This window comes from Fusarium subglutinans (assembly GCF_013396075.1).
Source record: "Fusarium subglutinans strain NRRL 66333 chromosome Unknown NRRL66333_c0000123, whole genome shotgun sequence".
NCBI lineage: Eukaryota > Fungi > Ascomycota > Sordariomycetes > Hypocreales > Nectriaceae > Fusarium > Fusarium subglutinans.
In genome coordinates, this window is record NW_023502186.1 from 72541 (window position 1) to 87847 (window position 15307).

Sequence of the window (15307 nt, forward strand, 5' to 3'; positions counted from 1 at the left end):
AAACAGTAGTAGCGCTCGTGGTCAGTTGGTGATTCAGTTGGTGATATGTTTTATCCCGTCTTGGGAGCGATGTATATAAAACTATGGCACATATGATGCCCGAGAACAAGTGGTAAGAGTTCGAAAGAGTTTAGGAAGAAACGCGGAAGGACTGACACAGAATAGCCAGATACATCGCATGGTTCGGGAATCCTCCGTCCCCAGCTAAAATAGTGGTCAAGGTAGGCTGTGGGATCAATGGATATCCGATATGAATTTCCGAAGACTATTCTTTGACACGGTCTCTCATTTAGGCGTCTTCAGGGAACACGGTGCTTTCAGTAATAAGCGTCTAGGCCACCTCGTCGTGTTCGCAGTCGTTAAAGTCTTGCTTTAAATTAGATGAATGTTTGGTCTGTAGAAATATCGCGGCTTGATTGAAGAAGTGGAAACCACCGACTTCTCCCCAGTATTAATGCTGGCTCTCTGAGGATGACAACTGCCATGGCCGATACTGGTCAGAAGGCAAATCGATGCTAGTGGTACGAATTTCAATAGTGATACCGCGCTATCGAGGGCTCTCTTGACTCTGCCTTTCACTTCATTATGTGACTATTTTAGCTAAAAACTGTCCTGCTTCTTTCAGATGATAGTTAAAGAACTAATTCGCTGTGAATATTGACAGCATCTCGAAGCTTCAATGGCATTGGAGCTTGGCTCATCACAGTCATCATCGCCAATTACTTCGTGTTGCCTGGACCTGGCCTTTGCGTAGCGACACGTGAAGCTATAACCCACACACCGACTAGTCGCAGCTGAGTGAATACATGTTGCCTTAAGCCTGTATAGAAGTTACTAACCACGAATACACTGAGGTGAATACGAGTCAGTTGAATATGGAACGAATAACTATAAAACACCTAAAGTATCTCCATGGACAATTTACCGTTGGACCATGACGACAGAAACTTAAACAAATCTCAAATCAGAAATATGTGTTGGAAAACTAACGTTGAGCAACGCTGCAAAGGCTGCAACTATCTCCTACGTACAGGATTCAAGCTTGACAAGTGTGCCGAGTATGAGGAGCAAGGGACCTGTGAGAATGGTCTCAGGCAGCTGTCCCAGAGAGTCGAGCATGAGTGCAAGAAGTGTAAGGAGCTTCGGGAAGAACAGGAGCGTATGGCGGCGCTTCATGCGCTGCGTAAGACTGGGAAGTGATGGTGAGTGGCGGGGAGTCAGATATGAGAATCACCAATTTCATCTGCTATGCACCGGTAGTTGGGTCGGATTAAGTGAATTTGAGGTGAATTCCAATGAGACCACACTCTGAAAAGTCACCACAAAGCATTTGAATACAGTATGGACAGCCAGCTCTTCAGTCACTAGAAATAACTATAAGTACATGCATTCCCCTGAGATTAGAGTCGAGTCAGATTCCGAAGTCTCAAGATCCTGCTTTGCCTCCCCCAACAACTACTAGTTCAATCATCCTCCAACAAACCACCGGAATTCAAAAGCTTCTTAGCTCTTCAACACAATGTGCACTTACGAACATCCAGTATGGGTTTGTATGGATTGCGGTAGGCATACACCCGGCCGGGCCCATGTTACTGACTGTGCTTACCTGGTCCCTGGTCGGCGATGTCCAAGAGCCTATCATATTGAAAATGTTATTCGCTCTTTGTGCCCGAGATGTGAGGAAACCAGACGCAGGAGAAATCGTACGGGACGATAAGTGGGATGCCGGGTTTGGCTGTTCTGATACCTGGCCAGGTTAGGGGTAACGGGGCATCTTATCGGGGCCGATGGGTCCTTTTGGAAATAGTAGGTGAATGCGTCACTTGACCCGCTGAAGCCAATGCACTGATCAGTTTTAAATTTCTCTTAAGTGATTAAAAGTTCTCGACCACTCTAAATAACAGTGAGAGTGAGTGTGAGCCGAAAGAGAAGCCTTATCGCTCCAATGTAAGACAAAATCAGACAATTACCTATTCCGTCACTCGATCAACTACCAACTATGTCACTGAATATTTTTGAAGGGCTCGGATGAGCATCCAGCTAATTTACCACGTGATGAGGAATATAAATAGTTGCCAAGATGGTACATCGAACTTGAACTCCTACACCCAGGCAAAACGGTATTAACTTAAAGAAAAGGATGTGTATAGCAACAACACACACGCAGTATTGCGATGACTGCGGCAACTACATCGTCGACTGGTATACCTTTGATCAATGCGTAGATGCACAAGACCCCGAGAAAGGTTGCAAGGGCGTCACAAGAACTACAGAACGACATAGTGGAGAAATATGCGACAAATGTATAAAGAAGCAGCAAGAGGGGAGGAGGCGGTAGTTATAAGACTGAAATATCATGCCTCGAATAGGTACCTAGGTAGAGGTAGTTAAAATAAACGTTATTGCCAGAGAAGTCGTAAATGGAGTTGATGACAAGTGACTCGAAATTCTTAGCGGTGGTGAGTATCGGTTACTGCGCTGAACAATGCGTGGCAGTGATAAACAGGCAAGTGAAGTTTCATTTAGGCCAGTGGCTTTCACTGTTGGCTACCTATGGTGGCATGTTCAAACAACCTGCAGCTGTGAATGCGTTGCCCTCTCTATCGTCTGTTGATTTCACTGTTTCTTCTCAGCATCAAAACTCACTGTTTCTCAGATCCATCCAAAGAAGCCACAGGAAATCACCCACGAGCAGCATACTTCTTGAATCTCTACACAACCAGCATCGCATCTTCAGAGACCCTTGGAAACTATATCAGTATGACTTTGCCCCTTCCATCCAATATCCCCGAGCTCACTCCCGGAAACTGACACAAGCAGACCCTCACCAAGCCAAACGCTCCCCAAGACGGACACAATGTGTGAGCAAGTGAGAACAATCCGCCGCTGCACCGCCTGCAGACAGTACAAGAGCGAAATCATCCGCAACATCAACTGCGACAAAGTCTCCATCTACAAGCTCGGCCTCTGCCGCAACGGAATGAGCTATCGCAGCGTCACTGAACCGATCGAGTGCATTGATTGCCACACCAAGCGCGTGCGAGAAGTCGAGGCTGAGAGAAGGAGGCGATGGCTCGCGGCGTGGCCTGAGGCTGAGCCGGAAGTTGAGAACGAGAAGAAGGATGAGGACAAGGAGGAGAAGGAAAAGGAGGATGATGGTGCTAGTGTGGCGACGGATGATATGACGGTGAATAGTGAAGAGTCTTGGAATGTTGTTTGAGGGCGTGGGCGCGACATGACTCGACTACTCGGAGGGGTTGCGTTTGGTATTATGGAGTGCTGATTCAAGCGATTCGGCCGTGACACCTGGTAAAGGGTAAGACGCAACTCAGCTTTCACGCTGTGAGTCATGAACAAGGAAAGTCTGTGATGGCTCTCCAAACATGCTGTTGCATGATCGTGTTTGACTGTTGTTTGTTTGTGTAAGGTGATGGACAACGCAACAGTGATAAAGGCCATCTAGAGATGGTTTCTCAGTAGATCCGCAAAAGGGCTCTGAATGTAAAGTCTTTGTGTTTTTACGCTCATGGTTAAATGTAATCACTACTCCCGTAATCACGCCTAGCCACACGGTATACCACGCTTCATTTATAAATAGCACAGCCCCTCGGTTACAATGTAAGGTTGCTTCTTCTACTCTCCAACAACTATATATCATACTAAAAGCCCGAGCAGACTACGAGTCCCGTTCTGGAGTTACTTAACTCCACCTCATTTAATATTCAAAGGGAGACTTAAAGCGGAAGATGTGTATGAAGAATACTAAATTTAGAGAGTGCAGATGCGGAGCCACGTGGGATGAGGTCATATCGTATACCACATGTGATGAAGTCGACGCCGACAAATTGGGACAATGCAGTCTCGGACTTGAAATGACTGAGACAAGGATTCCAGCTGAATGCAGTGTTTGCCGAGAGAAGAGAGAGCGTGAGGAAAGAGAACGACGAGAGAGGTTGAATGGTATTGGTGGAAGACATGTTTCCTTTGATGATGATGTAGTGGTGATCACATATAATTGAGGAAAATATGGTTCATAAATCGTGGTTTTAGTAAATACAAGTCCTGAAACTTCAGCAAGCTGATAGGTTAAGACAGGAACTCGACTAGAGAAATTACTCTGAGTTAATATTGATACTCCTTGTTGCGGGATTATACCTCATCAGCGTTGTTGAGACGGTAATGCCCCCCTACCTATTAGCCATGAGACAAAGAAGATGACTTATCTTGTTACCTTGTTTCACCATTGCTGTTCCGCTTCATAAGAGCCCCTGGGGGTAAAAGCCTTGCCTAGTTGAAGATCGTGAGAGTTTCTGCAGTCAACCTAGTGCGGCTGAGTATTTCTAGCGCAGTTATCAAGGCCATCTGGCCTATCGTAGGTATTGTAGTATTACACTCTGGGCTGAGAATGGTTCCGCGTTAGCCGCTGTGGCGCATCAAGGCTGATCAGATTGGGGGGATGTCCTAGGAAGCCCAGGCTAGCAGGGGTCTTGGTGGAAGCATCCATTCCTTGTCTTCTCGTTAGAAACTCTTGTTATACCTACACACATTTCGCGAGTCAAGTATCAAATCTTCAAGCAGCACTATTGAACCCGTCACGTTGAAAGCGACTGCGGTCTAGGCTAATCGACATGCACTCAGCAATTGTCAACCTCTCTTCAGAAAAGCCTGGTCAACATGTCGAATCATCGGAAAAATCGCCCGAGACCGACGACAGGCTTGCTTATCTCAAGGCGGCTGACGACTGGCTTCTTCAGCATTGCTACAGCAAAGAGAACCTCGAAATAGAGCGACTGTCAGGCGAGCGACTCCCTCTTGAACAATGCTACATCAATCTCATGGTTATACCTCACGCCAGGAACCAGACTTCTCGACTTTCAAATCTCGCACCCAGCAACAAATCAAAAATCTGTCCTTGTTTCGGCGTTTAAATGTCCAGGGTCCAGAAGGCGGCGTCAGAGTCAGATTTCACGACCTGTTCAGCGCCGCGCGGGCTCACGGCGCGGCATCCAAACACTCGACAAGAATTCTCATTCGTGGCCAAGCTGGTGTAGGAAAAACGACGTTCTGCAAGAAAGCTGTTCACGACTTTGTGCAGGACCAGGTCTGGAGGCAACACTTTGATCGCATTCTTTGGGTTCGACTACGCAACCTGCTATCACGAGATGGAGGAAACAACCTCAAGGAACTCTTTTGTGATGAATTCTTCTCGCAGCATCCAAAATGCAGCAAGCTTGCTGGAGCGTTGCAAGACGCGTGTACTGACCCCGCCGGCGGTAAGACATTGTTTCTGCTCGACGGCCTGATGAGGTCTGGCATTTGTTACAGCCCGGCGATGATCTCGCAAGATTTGTCATATGCCTTCTCAACCAACCCAACGTACTGGCACTATCTCGTCCCTCTGTTCCAATCCGATCTTGCATACAGGCGTTTGATCTAGAACTCGAAATGATCGGCTTTGGGACAGATCAGGTGTACGAATACGTTAAGCACATGGAGCCCGAAAGACACAAAGAGATTCAGACATTCCTCTCGTCTCGCCCGCTCATCCAAGACCTCGTCCGTATCCCCATTCAGCTCGATGCCCTTTGCTATGGCTGGGATCAAGTTTTCAATCAAGGCCCTGAGACCATGACGGACCTCTACCAATCGATCGAAAAAGGTCTGTGGAGCAAGGATATCGGGCGATTGGGAAAGTCAAGGATTAGTCTAGCTTCAACTGAGAAGGATCAAGTTTGTGACAAGGAGATTGAAGAACTGATCGGCGACGAAATAAGAGTTGTTGAACAACTCGCGTTTACTGGACTGTGTAACAACATTGTCGAGTTCCAAGACAAACACGTCAATATCATTTGTCGATACACCAGCACACAATCTACCTTTGTCAATAATACCTTACCAAAGCTTTCATTTCTACGGACCTCAGACTCTTCAGTGGGAAAGCCGAGTCGTACCTATCACTTCCTACACCTGACTCTACAAGAATACTTCGCTGACCGGTACTTTGTGCGCATCTGGTTGCAACATAACAAGGCGGATCTTGTCTGCATCAACTTCAACCCAAATGCGAAATGGTATGCAAGGGCCTCGTCTCACACAGCTACAAAGCCGAGGGACTTCCTTTCCCAAAACAAATACTCATATCGCTACAACATCATGTGGCGGTTTGTTACGGGACTGTTGCATTCAGGGAGGAACGGCTCCGATGAGCTGGCGTTACAGTTTCTCCAAGCCATCGACACTAAGCCACTCGATCTGATATGCATAGCCCATCAGAGACTGACAATGCATTGCCTCGCGGAACTGCGTCCTTCAATATCATCGGAACGACTCAAAAGTCATAGAAGCCGCCTTGAGGTTCATTTAGTGAGATGGGTTATTTTCCAAGCTCAAAGCAGGAAGCTCCAAGAGGGTACATTAGCCGACGAACCCGAGTTCCCCAGCAAGGCATTGTTGATACTATTGCAAAAGGAGGATCCAGTCACCTTCAGAGCCGCTTTGATGGCTTACAAGAAGAAGATGAGGTCAGGGCCTCGAGTCCCACTAGAATTCGAGCACGTCTTGACATGTCGGCTCAGAAGGGCTGGGTCGGAGAAAACACAAAAGTATGGCGGACCCGTGCTTGAGAATGATGTTTCTACGATAATAAAATCTCTTGGTCCGCCGGAACACTGGACAGAAAGCGTAAGCCTTGCACTGAGTCTGAGTCTTGAGAATCGGAACCCTTGGGTCACATCTGGTGTCCATTCTGCGCTGAGCGATCATCCAGAGATTATAGCGACCCATATCGAAGCTATATCTGCCATTCTTGACTCTGCCGATACTAGTCTAAGATGGCGGACCGTGGTAAGGTTGAGCAGACAGAAGAACCTTCCCCAGTCGACTCTTGATCGCATGGCAAAGTTTCTATGCAGACCAGAAGAGGCACGCGTCGCAAGAGAGAGGATCCTTGACATCCTGACAGCTGAATCTTACTGGGCGAAGTACCTGACTTTGAAAGCGACAGAGGATCAAGGTGGTGAGAAACGAAGGGACGACGTGGATCTCGTGCAGACTGGACTGAAGCTCATCGAAGACGATTACCTGGAGACTGCTGCTATTGCAACTTTGGCACTTGGCTACCAAGACCAGCAACTACCGAGAAAGGTTATCAAAAAGATCTTGGCGAGCCTTTTGCGAGATGATGTAGTCATCAGGCTGGCTTCTTTGGATGTATTAGCTCGACAAACAAATCTTGAGATTGAAGATCTAAGAGCTGTATCTGATCATCTGGATAACCCAAACAGCACAGTTCAGCTTGCTGCCGTCAAAGTACTTGAGGGTCGGGCCTTTGGACATCAACTCAGAAATACGACTGGTAGCGGAAAGGATCCTGAGATCCCAGGAGTCTCTATCCGAGAGAGTGATGGAACTTATGATATGCTGTTTCAACGATGAGACGACTGTACCGCAAGGGCGCCAAAAGCCCTTATTTATCCCTGGAGGGTTCTCGGACGTTATGCCGCCGTTCCCTGAAGCGGCACTCAACAAGGTCATCCCGTATCTTGGATCTGAATATCAGAAGATTCGGCGGGGGGCGCTATTATTGTTAGATGGTCAATCTAAACTTCCCGAGACAGTGTTGCGAGCAATTATTGAGCGTCTGGTGGACGACTACGAGCCCATACGTCGACAAGCGATGAAGACCTTGGAACGTCACCGACTGGATCTAAATGAACGACTTTACTCGGCTATAGAGTCCCATCTGGATGTCAAAGATGAAGCGAAAAGAGACTTGGTGTTTCAAACTGTTTACAGAACAGCCAGATGTCCAGAGACTGTGCTGCGAACTATTGAAAAAGCTCTACATGACAGGGATCATCTCATACGACTCAATGCTCTTACATATTCGATCCATCACCCGGAAATTCCCGGCAGACTTGATGAAGCTGTGGCAGCCTGCTGCGAGGCCCTAACACACAAAGAGCCCAAAGGAAGGGATTGCATGATCAAGATGCTTACTCGTGAGAACAAGAGATTCCTGCCCGACACAAGAACCCTTCACGCTCTTGCATAATTCCTCGGCGACGACGACGTGAAGATCCGGCGAGATACAATCAGCTATCTATCCCGGCATCCAAACGTGCCGCCCAAGATAACCGCGCGGATATTCACCAAGATGACAGCGTTTCAAGAAGACATATTCCAGTACAATTCATCGGCCATTCTCCTACAGCACAACGACGCCTACGGAGCGACGTTGGCGAGAGCGGGAGTAGATGAACAGCTAAAGTTTCTTGTCGAGAGGTCTGACACGATGCATATTGCGTGGTATGTGAGGGACAGGCAGAGCTTGATTGAGACGGGTAGTGGGGTCATTTGTAGGGAGTTGGAGAATCCGAGGGCTTTTGTGAGTGCAGTTGAGAAGGCGAGGAAGAAGGCGGATATGCCTGATGTTGTGGCCTCTGAGTGTGCCGTGGCAATGGATGGGCTGAGTGGTGACTTTTATTAAAGTGAGGGATTCTCAAGAATAAAGTAAAGTCCTATTAAAGTCTCCTCAACTGAGGCTGATTTGACTAAACATTCTTGTTGCTTAGGATTGAGGTATGTAGACTTCTTTGGCCCTAGGAGAGCTGTATGGGTTTCATAGGCCGGGTCACTCTTGGGTTATCAACGTTAGGATGTCGTCCCTCACCAGGTGGATCTCTCTACAAGGATCTCATGAGCCATTTTGAGATTAGCGAGGCGGTTTGGTGACATTAAAGGCTTGATCCTTTGACCTCCCGGATGCGGGATAATTGCCTGGGCATTGGATGGGTTTCAACACAATTGCAGGTTTTACAATTAGATAACCTCCTCTAAGCCTTGTTCCTTATCGTCACATCACCATCGGAGGCCTAATTTTGGAATTCTCTGCCTTGCCCCCAGGATCACGGCACGGTGCTGCGCCCATGCACTCAGCCCTGTCAGGCCTTGCTCAACATCCGCGTCTCTTACTGGCTGTTTAGCGACACTTCAGCATGGGTGATGCTGACATTCTGGTTCCCTCCGTTCAACATCAACTTTAATAACTCAAGCCCATCCATGAAACTTGAGGAGATCTCTCGTAGTAATTGAATCCATTTTGAAGCAAAATGGCATCCCAAATGAAAACATGTTTTGTTGAGCGCAAGGATGTCATCCAGGTCCATGATCACTGTCCCGAGCGTCCCTACATTGAGTTGGAAGTACCGCAAGATGCAAAGAGAGTCACTGCGGTTACTTTCGGTGGCATATCTCGCGATCAAGGTCAGTACACAGATATTTATGTCCATCAGGGGTAACTAACATGATATACAGGCTGGGCAGACAGATCAGAAGCAGTTTCTTACACCTGGTGGGACGCTTCAGTAAAACGTCCTGAAGGACGTGGAGATCTGCGCACGATTACTGTACTCAACAACCGCCTGGCAAATGATGAACCCCAGAATTGGTCTGACAGGTGGACTGTCTTCCATGGACCTAGACGAAGACTCTGGATTGAGGCACTTCGACCTGGCGATCTCATTCAGCTGATTCCTCGAGCTATGTACATGGCTTGGGTAAACATCATCGATGAGGGAAGCATCAAGATTGAATATGAACCTAAGGAGTTGGAGGAAGATCTTCAAGCCCTGCAACTTACCTCAAATGCTTCGCATTATGCTGGGGCGTTGAGTATCGAAAGGCAGGATATTCGACTTCTCCACGTTGAGCCAGGAACCTTTGACGATCCGATCCGATGTTCTTTTCGCTTAGCAAGCTTGAAGGAAGTCGAGTCGAAACGGATCGACTTCCGCGCACTGTCGTATTGCTGGGGAGATCCTACTGAGCGAGAGGATATTTTCTTATCGAAAGAGGGTGACTTCGGCAATGGAAAGGAAGGGATGCCTTTTAGTATTGGAAAATCTGCTGCCCAAGCACTTCGTCGGTTGAGACTAGAAGGAGAAACTCTGGTTATATGGATCGACGCCGTATGCATTAACCAAGATGATCTCGAAGAGAGAGCCCAGCAGGTCACGCTCATGAGTCAGATCTACTCATTGGCTTCCGTCGTCCATATCTGGCTGGGAGAGGATAATCATGGCGTCGAAGCTTGCTTGAAGCTTATCCGAGATATCTGTAACTCAAACTCCAGACTATGCCAAGGCGGCGAACAATGTTCTTGTGCCGGGACAGCCCATTCGACTCCACTTGAGGAGATTCGGGCGTATGAGCAGAGCAAAAAGGATGAGGGGAAGGCCATCTCATTCAAAGGTATGTTGGAAGTTTTCGACATTCACTTGAAAAACTGGACGAGGGAAATTATCGATCTTGCTGGCTGGTATGGAAACACCCAACTATCATTCCTTATGAGCACTCTTTACGAAAACCCCTGGTTTTCCCGAGTCTGGGTGATTCAAGAAGCCCTATCAGCGAAAAGTCCCTTCATCCACTGCTCGGGAGAGCAAGTCCCCTGGGAAGAAGTGGTACAAGTCAGCAACTGGCTTGAGAACCCCGGATACTCCAGTCAAAACCCCCATATTGTCTCCCAGCAGATTTCCATGGCGGCTATTTGGAAGACTTTGAAACCAAAGGGAAAGACTACGGAGGTTCTGACTACTCCCATCGAAGCACAAGATACGAATGAGTTGTCGAGTATTCTTGAAGTCTTTCTTTCGGGTCTCGATCTCAAAGCGACGGATCCTCGAGATAAACTGTTTGCTCTACTCACTTTTGCAAACGAAACGCACGATACTACGAAGTTGGATGATTTGATTCGACCCAACTACGACAAGTCCAAGGAGAGAGTATTTGCTGACTTTACGCGCTGGTGGATCCGAGAGCACAACTCAGTGGCTATCTTATCGTCTATCCATTGTCAACCTTCACGCACTTGGGTAAAGATTCTGGGGCCCAAAGCCCAAGATCCAATGACGGACCTACCAACTTGGTCTGTTGACAGCAAAGGAAGTTCAAGACGGACTCAGGCCAACTTGAACGCCCGCTTCAAATTCAAAGCAGCAGGCGATACGAAGCCAGATCTTGAGCTCCTAAAGACGGACGATCCTCTTGTTCTTCGACTTTCAGGTCTTCACATTACTGAGATTAGGAGCATCAGCCACGCACCCATTGAGTATATCTATCCTTACCAAAAGCCTGTCGAAGAGCAAAGCGAATTATCCCAAGTCTTTGATAAGATTTTCGATCCCTGTGCTCTATCACCGTTCCGGTCAAGAAACCTGACTGCAGATGGTTTCAGAACAGAAAGCAACGAGACATGCAATATGAAATATCTAGATCATATGCGGGCTCACTGGAATTACCGCTCGCGAGAACCACTTGAAGTGCTGAAACCAAGCGCGGGCAAGGATTTGGAGCACTACAAGACTAATAAGCTTCCGACGTGTATGGAACCATGTTTCTTTGTAACGACTTCGGGGTTGTTTGGATTATGCCCTTGGAGGTCGAAGGAGGGAGATTTAGTTGTGTTGTTGGATGGTGGTAATGTGCCGTATTTATTGAGGCCTATTGGGGAGGATAAGTTTGAGTTGGTTGGGGAGTGTTTTGTTCAGGGGATTATGCATGGGGAGATATTGCAAGGGTTGGCAAAGCTTGGGAATGGGCTTGGGAAGAGGCAGGTTTTCAGTATCGTTTGAGGATCTATTTATAAGCGAGCGATTTCATAAATTGGTACGGAGTAGTTATTTCGATTTTGAGACTGTTATTCTGAGATGAATAGTCTAAACAGCGTATATGACGGGTTAACCAGAGAATTAATTTCGAACGCTATCGAGTCACTATACAGAGTAAATTCCGCCATTACAAAGAAACCAAGCCCCTCATGATCTCAAGTACCTATAGCCATAATACCCAAGGATACTCGTCCCTGTTACAGCCGTCGTCAAAATGAACACCAGACTCGTCACAATACCCTGCTCAAAGAACCCAAGCTGCGTTCCCTTGAGCTTCCGCTTCATCTCAGGAAGTCTCTTGGTAGCCTCTTGATCCAACACACTCAGCTCTCTGGTTGAAGTTGCGTTGACAATCTTGTCGAGTTTGCTGTCAGTGGCAGATCTGGTGAGATACTTGGGCTTTAGGCGGGAGAAGAGATCTTGGTGGTAGATGTCGTTGGTTCCGGACTGGGGAGGGATGCCGGAGGGTGCTGTTGGGGAGTCTAGGCTGTTAGTGTTTATTTGTGTGGGAAGGGGGTTGGGACTTACAGAGGAGTTTGGTGGGGATGTGGTTGACGAAGCTGACGGCTGTATCGACGAATTGGCATAGATACTTGGCCATAGCGGGATTGGTGAAGATATAAGCAGCAGCCAGAGATCCAATACTAATAAAGTCAGTCGTCCGTAGCTGAAGAATGAATACGGTACATACTCTCTGGAAGTATCAATAGCATCGTCCATACTCGTAACAGCATGCACAATAAGCGTTGTCTCATCAACCTTTTGGTTCAGCAAATTCGACTCCCTGCTCTCAACATCCAGAATCACTCCGTTCGACCCAGAAAGCACAACATGCACAGAATCATCCTTCTCAACCTCCTTCGAGAGCGCTGATTTAGGAGCCTTGGACTTGTTCGGCGAGTTAGCCAAAAACTCAGTGCTTTGCTGCACAAGAGCGCGCAGTAAATCCTTCTTGACCCATTCGTTGACGAGGACTACGTCAGGGGCGTAGGGGGCTCTGCCTTGCAGGCTGAAGCGTGCTGAGACGAGAGCTTTGGCGGCGGCTTGGATGTCTGCGTCGCGTTCCACGAATGCTACGACTGGTGCTTCGGGGTCTGAGACGAGGTGATCTTTGAGGATTGGGCCATCGGAGCCGTTTTGTGAGACGCGGATGTGAGGGAGGCTTATGTCTTGTGTTGTGACTTCTTGGTTTGAGACTGTGAAGATATCTCTATCCAAAGATTTGGCGATCAGATCTAGCACGATCTTGGGTGTTTCCCGTAGTGAGTTTTGAGCCTACACGCATTAATTTCATATTATTTCAAAATTTTCACAAGAAACTTACCTGTACAATGATACAGTTTCCAGCCGCAAGAGCTGGCGCCAACGCTGCGAGCAATCCATAAAAGAAAGCATGATACGCGGGTTCAATGACAACAACACCGATCGGTTCCCGACAAGTGATATCATCATGACCCTTGGTAAGCGCGTACTCATCCTCAGTCGCCTTGACCGGATCAAGCGACTCATGCGCTTCAGCAATAGCCTGCAGAGCAAGCCAATACTCAACCTTCACCTCAGCAGGTTGGTGTTTCGTATCTTTCGCAATAGCATCTTGGATCTGGACAGCTTTATCCGCCAACGCAGTATGAAGATTCCGCAATTGATCTTTTCGGTAGAACGGGTTGTGAAGACGCCCGTCAATGGCTGCTGATCTAATAGCTGCGAGTGATTTCGACATTGTGTAAATAGTGAGAATGATAGGGCACTAAGCTGATGTTGGAAATTGGAGATGTCAAGTAATATGGTCAGGTACTTGAGGACCCCTATTTTGATACTCAGAGCTCAAGACTTGGAGGGACAAGTTGGGGTTGGCTCCGGGGACCCCGGATTCCACATCGGTTCGGGTGAGGGCGGTCTCGGGGTAGTACTCCTCCACATCCCGAGTGGAGGTCTCATCAAACGATAATGCCCCGAATCGGCCGGTAGAGTTTTGAACGGCAGATGACAAGATGCAACGTCAGTAATTTCACCAACAAACACGTCTATCAATCAACTCCAGCTCCAGAATCTCACTCAACTTTTACATTCACATCAAACATCTCATCTTTCACCATGTCGACCACTACAGTAACTCACACCCAAAACGGCGATTTTCACAGCTCCATCCTCCGCGATTATGAGCTTCACCATTCTCAAGCCCGCGAGGAATCGCCTGATTGCCGAACATCGCCTGTAACGCACCCGGAGTTTGATCTGCCGCATCGTCGTGTGCCTGAGTACAGGCCGCTGAATCGAGATGAGGCGCATGTTAATGGCGTTCGCGTCTATACGAGCCCGGCTGAGCGGTTCTTCATCACTGCCATGTTTCGAGGTCTAAGCGTTAATGCTGTAAGTAAGAAGAATGGTGATTTTTGAATATGAGCTGACTTAAGAAGGGCGCTGCTCAGTATTGGAGAGCGTCAATTGGGAAGTTTACGGACAAGGTTTGGAAATATCAGATTGGAGGAGAGTTTTAGACGGAAGTTGAAATACGTGAGGGTCGGAGTTTGCTATTGAATTTCCTTTGTTAGTTAACCATATATCAGACATATTGAATTATTGCATTTTTCCAAGTTTATTATATCTGTCCAACTTATCAATTCTCTTATGAGAGACAGCTCAAGTAGTCAAAGCTAGACCTAGGGGCATTTATATCGTTTGAATAGGATTATAAAAATCAACCCTATAGTTAGCGTATCCACAAAGCTATATACTACTTTATATTTTTTAACAGAATAACAGAGACTCAATTCTTCATACTTGACTCACTTATAGCATTGCACTCAATAGAAAGATGCCAAACATCATGATTATATTTACCCTCATTCTTAAGCCAAAATCAAATCTATCTACTCGGAAGACTTGACACCCTCCATGTCTCCATAGTCCTCACCCAACTCCTTACCCCCAACATCAGGCTTCGTCGACGGCAAAAGCACATACAACATCCTCGCCCACTCCGTCTCACTCGTATTCCTCCACGCATGCATAGTCGCCCTCTGCACACAGACATCCCCCCTCTTCAAGACCTTCTTATCCCCCGAGTCCAGAATAAGCTCCACCTCGCCCTCCAGCACAACACCGTAGTCAAGACTCACAGTGCGATGCATAGGCGAAACGTGACCTGGGCACATATCCACATAGCGGAGGACAGTGCCGGTTGAGATGCTGAGGCCTGGTTGGTCGGTCAGGAAGCCTTGGTAGGATTCTACGTCGGCGTTGTTGGTGAGCTTGGCTGGGATTTCTTTTGTGGCGTAGCCTAGTGCGAAGTGTGCCTTGCCGTCTGGGAGGGCGTAGAAGGGTGCGTCTGAGCTGATTGATGTGTCGATTATGGCTTTGCCTTCATCGTTGTGTGTTGTGATGATGCGTTGGGTTTGTCTGAGTTTGCCGTTGAGAGCCATTCTGAAGATTTGGGTTTGACAAATTTAGTATTTGCTGATGGCGACAAATAATTGGTTCTGTAATTTGTTTACTGGAATAGGCTATGAAAGCGTCGTATTCTATTTCTTCCCATCATTTTATGTTCAGTGCCGGATATACGACTCCATTTCTCGCATAACCCCGGGAACGTTCCGCTCGATTTACTCATCGGGATGTGGACGACACCCATGCCAACC

The 15307-nt window shown here is 47.5% G+C and overlaps 6 protein-coding genes across 6 annotated transcripts; 4 read left to right on the forward strand and 2 right to left on the reverse strand.

Moving 5' to 3' along the window:
- Window positions 1-2857: 2857 nt before the first annotated feature.
- Window positions 2858-3220, forward strand: FSUBG_8733 (uncharacterized protein; the record flags this gene model as incomplete). Its single annotated transcript, XM_036687170.1, has 1 exon — window positions 2858-3220. The coding sequence occupies one exon, from the start codon at window positions 2858-2860 to the stop codon at window positions 3218-3220; it is 363 nt and encodes a 120-aa protein (XP_036535765.1).
- Window positions 3221-4628: 1408 nt separating this feature from the next.
- On the forward strand, window positions 4629-8053 carry FSUBG_8734 (NACHT LRR and PYD domain protein; the record flags this gene model as incomplete). Its single annotated transcript, XM_036687171.1, has 4 exons — window positions 4629-4838; window positions 4937-5273; window positions 5438-7399; window positions 7452-8053. 4 exons carry the CDS (start codon window positions 4629-4631, stop codon window positions 8051-8053), a joined length of 3111 nt encoding a protein of 1036 aa, XP_036535766.1.
- Window positions 8054-9110: 1057 nt separating this feature from the next.
- Window positions 9111-11320, forward strand: FSUBG_8735 (heterokaryon incompatibility (het-6OR allele); the record flags this gene model as incomplete). Its single annotated transcript, XM_036687172.1, has 3 exons — window positions 9111-9264; window positions 9316-11206; window positions 11275-11320. The coding sequence occupies 3 exons, from the start codon at window positions 9111-9113 to the stop codon at window positions 11318-11320; spliced, it is 2091 nt and encodes a 696-aa protein (XP_036535767.1).
- Window positions 11321-11750: 430 nt separating this feature from the next.
- FSUBG_8736 (aldehyde dehydrogenase family 3 member B1) lies at window positions 11751-13389 on the reverse strand (the record flags this gene model as incomplete). The annotated part of the gene is made up of 5 exons (XM_036687173.1): window positions 11751-11763; window positions 11833-12151; window positions 12198-12313; window positions 12361-12944; window positions 12994-13389. The coding sequence occupies 5 exons, from the start codon at window positions 13387-13389 to the stop codon at window positions 11751-11753; spliced, it is 1428 nt and encodes a 475-aa protein (XP_036535768.1).
- A 374-nt stretch (window positions 13390-13763) lies between these two features.
- FSUBG_8737 (uncharacterized protein) lies at window positions 13764-14167 on the forward strand (the record flags this gene model as incomplete). The annotated part of the gene is made up of 2 exons (XM_036687174.1): window positions 13764-14039; window positions 14084-14167. 2 exons carry the CDS (start codon window positions 13764-13766, stop codon window positions 14165-14167), a joined length of 360 nt encoding a protein of 119 aa, XP_036535769.1.
- Window positions 14168-14539: 372 nt separating this feature from the next.
- Window positions 14540-15091, reverse strand: FSUBG_8738 (cupin domain protein; the record flags this gene model as incomplete). Its single annotated transcript, XM_036687175.1, has 1 exon — window positions 14540-15091. One exon carries the CDS (start codon window positions 15089-15091, stop codon window positions 14540-14542), a length of 552 nt encoding a protein of 183 aa, XP_036535770.1.
- Window positions 15092-15307: the final 216 nt, after the last annotated feature.